Raw genomic sequence first — 6,919 nt, 5'->3', positions numbered from 1 at the left:
CATAAATACTAAATCCCACATTTTAAAAGCCAGGATTTTCTCAACTTCAAATATTCGCAAGTTTTAAAAACCATTTTGAAAATAGATTTCTTATGTCCATAATGAATATGGATTATAAAACTAAACTGTTTAATTGAGAGGAAAGAACTAAGTTTTAAAAGTTATAAATTCCACTTGGAAGGCGAAATAACATAAAATAAACAATGTCGTGTAGTGATTTAGCACTTTATTTAGTCTGTACAGTTAGGTTTAATTTTAACACTGTTCCACGGAAGATGGCACATCAGACACACAGGAAATAAATCCTCTGAAATTAAAATTCTACTCATTACACATCAATTTCAGGAAGACATAAAGGGCACAAGCATTCTGCACTTGACTTGGGAATAATATTTGCAGTTTCTAGGAAGTGAAGACGGGGGAAACATGTGCACTGGACGATTTACTTTCTGCTTTTCTTTTAACACCAGAACAAAACGCCCCACTTACGTTCATAGTTCCTCTGGAAATGTGCAAATAGGAAAAGCCTTGAAAGTCAGGACTGGAGTCTGCAAAAGAAATGGCTGACGCCATGCGAACCGAAGTTTGTGGTTGCCCGGCTGCAGGATTCTGATACACATAAGCCTGGTCCCGGCTGTGCAAAGTGAAGTGCGCCATGGCGGAAGACAGGACGACCTCGGATGGCTCCGCCCTCCGGGTTGGGTCCTCGTCTGCCTCACTGAGTCGGCTCCGGGACAGGTGTGGATGCTATTCCAAAGGCCGGTGAGGTCCCCTCTCCGCCCGAAAGGGCGACCAGCAACGTCAGCCTAGAACCCTCTGCTCCGGACTGACACCCTAGCTGCGCCTAGGTGGCGGACAGGTGACGGCCAAGCAGAGCGCCCTTGCTGGGAGCGCAGCCGCTGGTACAATCCTGCTGCTGCTGCTGCTGCTGCTTCAAAATTGTCCGGGCAGCGGATGCGGCGGCGGCAGCGGATACGTGGAGCAAAGGGGCAGCGGCCTGAGGATGCAACAGGCACGGCGAACGCTGCAGCAGGTGGCAGTAACCCCATGGGGTCGCGGGCAGACTCTGCGCAGCGCCTGCACCCGCTCCCGGGACCCCTTGCATGATACTCTCGATGCTGAAGGAGGTGCATCCGCCAGCTGGCCGCGACGCCGGCCCCTTGCTCTCTTCCCATGGCTGGGAGTCTAACGTGGGCTGCAGCGCCGGAAGGGCGCCGGGGGTCCCCAGATCCTCGCCTTGCGCTTTCCTGGGAACCTCAGCGTAGGCCGGGGCGGAGAGCAGCAGGTAGCGGAGGGGGTGAGGATGTAGCAGCGCGCTCGGGCGGCTCCCGGGGATGGAGGCGGTATAGGCCCCAGGGACAGGCTGCGGCGGGGTCGGTGACCCGAGCAGCATGCCCGGGTAGGGGCCGTGCAGGGCAGCGGGTGCAGCGGGTAGGGGGAAGGGGTGGTGTAGGTGTGCTCCGGGAGGTGGGTGGTGGCGCTTGAAGCGCTTCCTGCGCCGAAGGAAGCTGCCGTTGTCGAACATGTCCTGGGAGGCGGGGTCCAGGCTCCAGTAGTTGCCCTTGCCCGGGTGTCCTGGCTCGCGGGGAATCTTGACGAAGCAGTCATTGAGAGAGAGGTTGTGGCGGATGCTGTTCTGCCAGGCGGGGAACTTGCGGCGGTAGTAAGGGAAGCGGCCACTGATGAAGGCACAGATGCCGCTAAGCGTGAGGCGCTTGTGCGGGCTCTGCAGAATGGCCATGGTGATGAGCGCGATATAAGAGTAGGGGGGCTTCGCCGGCTGCTGGGCGTCCCGAGAGGCCGCTGCAGACCCCGTCGAGACCCCGAACTTGGGGCAGAATTCGGAAGAGTTGCTTGGGCCGCCGCTGCTCTCGGTGCGCTCTCCCGGAAGCGCGCCAGTGCCCAGCCGCGCCTCCTGCGGCTGCGGCTGGTGTAGAGGCTCTGGGAACCGCTGGCTTCCCTCGGGTTCCTCATCTTCCTCCTCCTCTTCATCGTCCCCCTCTCCCAGGATATCGATCTCAAAGTCTTCCCCATCGGAACCCCGGAGGCTGCGCGGAGGTGTGGGGCGAAGGCGCTCAGCTCTAGGCAAGTTCATGGAGGAGCAGCCTCTCCAGATGCCGGGGAGGTAGCGGCCACTCACCTGGCTCCGGGCTGGAAGCCTGTGTTGAGTGTTCCAAGAAGTGGAGACGCTCGAGGTCCCCCTTGTAGTGGTGGTCTTTTACTTCTGTCGATTTGTCCTTTCCTGCACCGTCCGGCAAAGACGCACTTTGCCTTTTACTGAAGTTTCTGGGTCCTTGTGTGATGGACTCTGCCGCCCCTCCTCAGACCCTTTCTCGCCCTACTTCAGAGCGCCCTTCCTTCCTCCCAACGCAGTGCAGTGATGAGGGTCCTTTGAGCATTACCCGACACGACAAGAGCCTTTTCAGCCTCCTCCTCCTTGCACCCACCCGCCAGCATGGAAGGTGCTTCACTCAAGATCAGCCGGCCAATCGGGCCGGGAGTTGCATAGGCTCTGTTAACGCGCTTTGAAAACCTCTCAAATGAAAAAGCGGGGGCGGGGGGTGTAGGAAAATATATACCCAACAATCTAAGGCCACATCGATATTCAAACCTGTCTCTTGAAGGATAAAAATAAGAGGCGGGAGAAGACACTGAAAGGTATAGAGTGTTTAACTGCAAAAGAATGTGTAACAATAAATGTTTTTGTTTCATGCTTAGTCACCCATTTTCATTGGTGGGTTCTGTCCTCCATGATAAGAGCTGAAATAAGTAGTTGAAGTATTTTTAATGTTCTAACTACACTCCCCAGCTCAAGAGTGGAGTGTGAGAGTGTTGCCTTGTCCCTACTACCGCCTATCTCAGTTTCCAAAAATCTTCTCCATGACTCAAGTTTTCAGAAGACTGAAATATCCTGCCATGAAGTTGTGAAGTTCAGGATGGAGGGGAAAGCAGGAGGGCTAGAGAGAAGTCCCCTTCCAGCAGTGATTCTCAACTTCTTTGAACATTTAACCTCAGTATGAAATACATTTTATACCATGATCTTGCATACAGACTTATATAACTGAGGTGAGTTTCATAAAACAGGTGATTTTTTTTAATGGCATGACCAACTAAATTGTAGCAACTAACCAGTACAAACCCAGTTTGAAATATCTTTTACCAAAATGGCCTGACAATTCCAAAGGATACACCCAGTCTGAGACTCAGTCTTTCTCTTCTTTAAAACAAGAACCAACATCAAGCACTTTTCACTGTAATAATAAATGATAATCATGAAACTTAAATGAGGCAAAAGAGGGGGGCAGTTTTGGTGTCTAACTAAATCACCAGGTCATCATTCCTTACTCACACTGGACAGAAACGAGGTGACAGAGATGCTCTATTTCAGTCACTTGCCATCCTTGGAAGTAACATGATTTTTAGATTTGCATCATTTAAACCGGTTCAGAGAATAAAGTAACAGGGTTCAGTGCAACATAATTTAATGTGCATTATGGTAAAATACCAAGCAACAGTATATATTCATAACTTCAGTCAGTCAGTTCAGTCGCTCAGTCGTGTCCAACTCGAACTTCATACCCCCCTAACCTTCAAAAATTTGAGGTGGCGTCTAATAAAAATGCAGAATGAAAATATTGTACTATGCCACTGATTGTTACTGATAGATGGTAAATCTTCTATTACAATTTGAAAAATGACAATTTTCAGCGAGAAATCAGAAGTCGGTCAATATAACAAAAAATACCTTAAAGAAGTTAGTTTCCTCAGGATAAAATGTTGAAAACAGCTTTCTTACTAGTTTTTTTTTTTCCTTACTAGTCTTTTTAAAGTTTTATCCTCTACTTCTGATGTGTTTACCCTCTAAGTCTTCTCAGTTGCATGCAGTCTAAAATAGAACAAATAACAGAAGTTTTCAAGCCTAACAGATTTGTGCTTGAATCCCAAATTAACCAATTACTACATGTGTGACCTACTCAGCTAAGCTTCAGGAGGGCTGGGACAGGTGTCTTTCAACCTTTGATTCCCTGATGCCTCCCCCTCAACCCCCTGCAGGTAAGGCACTATTCTTCATCAGCACAGGGATCCGATTACCTGGGAAAGGGGGCATTGTTCGTTTTCCTAGAGTCAACTTCTATGGGGATTGGGGTTATTTAAAAATGAAAGGAGAAAAGTAAGGACACTCTTTAAAAAAAAAAAAAAAAAAACTACCCCCACTGATAAAAATATGTTAAAGGGGCCACTGGGAAACAAGAAAGAGCTCCCAGTGGCCAGAACTGGGACAATCTGAGCAACAAAATAAAGTAGTACTAGCTTGTTAACCAAAGTATAAAAAATAGAAGACTGAGTAAAGTAATACATGGGCAGAAGGAAGAAGGCATGTGCGCATGTTCAATTGGGTCTGACTCTTTGCAACCCTATGAACTGTAGTCTGCCATACTCCTCTGTCCATGGGATTTTCCAGGCAAAAGTACCAGAGTAGGTTGCCGTTTCCTCCTCCAGGGAATCTTCCTAACCCAGGGACTGAACCTATGTCTCTGGTGTCTCCTGCATTTGGTGTCTCCTGCATTGCAGGCAGATTCTTTATCCAGTACATGGGGGTAAAAATGCAAATCTCCCCTGCAGAAAAATTCCAGATAAATTATGTAGATATTCCACCCTTTAGGAGGTGGAGCGTAACCCCCCAATCTTTTACTGTAGGCAGTGCACAATGACTTCCTTCCAAACAGAACCTCATGAAGTGTGGGGAGACAGAATAAGTTACCTTGGAGAAACCTAAGAGGTTTCACTCAGGTGTTAGGTAAAAATGTCAACTCCAACAATCATAAATCACATTGATAGTATGTACCCTTGATATCAGGTAACAGTAACTGTAATGTAACTGTAATAACACTACTAACTGTAATGTGGTATCCCGAGTGAGATCCTGGAACAGAAAAAGGACATTAAGTGCAAACTAAGGATATCCAAATAAACTATCAGTTCAGTGGGGTTGCTCGGTTGTGTCCGACTCTTTGCGATCCCATGGACTGCAGCATGCCAGGCTTCCCTGTCCATCACCAACTCCTGGAGCTTGCTCAAACTCATGTCTATGGAGTCAGTGATGCCATCCAACCATCTCATCCTCTGTCATTCTTTTCTCTTCCTGCCTTCAATCTTTCCTAGCATCGGGGTTTTTTTCCAATGAGTCACATTGGAAAAATGAGTCACACCTGATCCTCACATCAGGTGGCCAAAGTATTGGAGTGTCAGCTTTACCATCAGTCCTTCCAGTGAACATTCAGGACTGATTTCTTTTAGGATGAACTGGTTGGATCTCCTTGCAGTCCAAGGGACTCTCAAGAATCTTCTCCAACACCACAGTCCAAAAGCATCAATTCTTCAATGCTCAGCTTTCTTTATAGTCCAACTCTCACATCCATACATGACTACTGGAAAAACCATGGGTATGACTAGACCAAACTTTGCCGGTAATGTAATGTCTCTGCTTTTTAATATACTGTCTAGGTTGGTCATAGCTTTTCTTCCAAGGCACAAGCATCTTTTAATTTCATGGCTGTAGTCACCATCTGCAGTGATTTTGGAGCACCCCCCCCCCAAAAAAAAATAAAGTCTGTCACTGTTTCCCCATCTATTTGCCATGAAGTGATGGGACCAGATGCTATGATCTTAGTTTCTTTAATGTTGAGTTTTAAGACAGCTTTTTCACTCTCCTCTTTCACCTTCATCAAGAGGCTCTTTAGTTACTCTTCACTTTCTGACATAGGGTGATGTCATCTGCATATCTGAGGTTACTGATATTTCTCCCAGCAATCTTGAGTCCAGCTTGTGCTTCATCCAGTCCGGCACTTCACATGATGTACTCTGCATATAAGTTAAATAAGCAGGGGTGACAATATACAGCCTTGACGTACTCCTTTCCCAATTTGGAACCAATCTGTTGTTCCATGTCCAGTTCTAACTGTTGCTTGTTGCCCTGCATACAGATTTCTCAGGAGGCAGGTAAAGTGGTCTGGTATTCCCTTCTCTTTTAAGAATTTTCCACAGTTTGTTGTGAAAGTGCTGCACTCAATATGCCAGCAATTTTGGAAAACTCAGCAGTGGCCACAGGACTGGAAAAGATCAGTTTTCATTCCAATCCCAAAGAAAGGCAATGCCAAAGAATGCTCAAACTACTGCACAACTGCACTCATCTCACACACTAGAAAAGTCATGCTTAAAATTCTCCAAGCCAGAGGAACCAGATATCAAATTGCTGGATTTCGATGATCACTGGATCATCCAAAAAGCAAGAGTTCCAGAAAAATATCTAGTTCTGCTTTATTGATTATGCCAACGCCTTTAACTGTGTAGATCACAATAAACTGTGGAAAATTCTGAAATAATAAATAAACTGTGAAATAATAAATAAACTGTGAAATAAACTGTGGAAAATTCTGAGAGATGGGAATACCAGACCACTTGACCTGCCTCTTGAGAAACCTGTATGCAGGTCAGGAAGCAATAGTTAGAACTGGACATGGAACAACAGACTGGTTCCAAATAGGAAAAGGAGTACGTCAAAGCTGTATATTGTCACCCTGCTTATTTAACTTAAATGCAGAGTACATTATGAGAAATGCTGGGCTGGAGGAAGCACAAGCTGGAATCAAGATTGCAGGGAGAAATGTCAATAACCTCAGATATGCAGATGACACCACCCTTATGGCAGAAAGTGAAGAAGAAATAAAGAGCCTCTTGATGAAAGTGGAGAGTGCAAAAGCTGGCTTAAAGCTCAACATTCAGAACATTAAGATCATAGCATCCAGTCCCATCACTTCATGACAAACAGATGGGGAAACAGTGTCAGACTTTATTTTTCTGGGCTGCAAAATCACTGCAGATGGTGATTGAAGCCATGAAACTAAAAGACACTCCTTGG

At 46.6% G+C, this 6,919-nt stretch overlaps 1 protein-coding gene across 1 annotated transcript; it reads right to left on the bottom strand.

Annotated features, from left to right (window-relative positions):
- Nucleotides 1-715: 715 nt before the first annotated feature.
- On the bottom strand, nucleotides 716-2,142 carry LOC136148342 (forkhead box protein D4-like). The gene is given in 3 exon segments (XM_065907854.1): nucleotides 716-947; nucleotides 1,010-1,218; nucleotides 1,220-2,142. Coding segments are annotated over 3 exon segments (1,317 nt in total). The 5' UTR covers nucleotides 2,096-2,142.
- Between the last annotated feature and the right edge of the window lie 4,777 nt (nucleotides 2,143-6,919).

Source organism: Muntiacus reevesi, chromosome 17 (assembly GCF_963930625.1).
Source record: "Muntiacus reevesi chromosome 17, mMunRee1.1, whole genome shotgun sequence".
NCBI lineage: Eukaryota > Metazoa > Chordata > Mammalia > Artiodactyla > Cervidae > Muntiacus > Muntiacus reevesi.
This window is presented reverse-complemented; position numbering and strand designations above follow the sequence as displayed.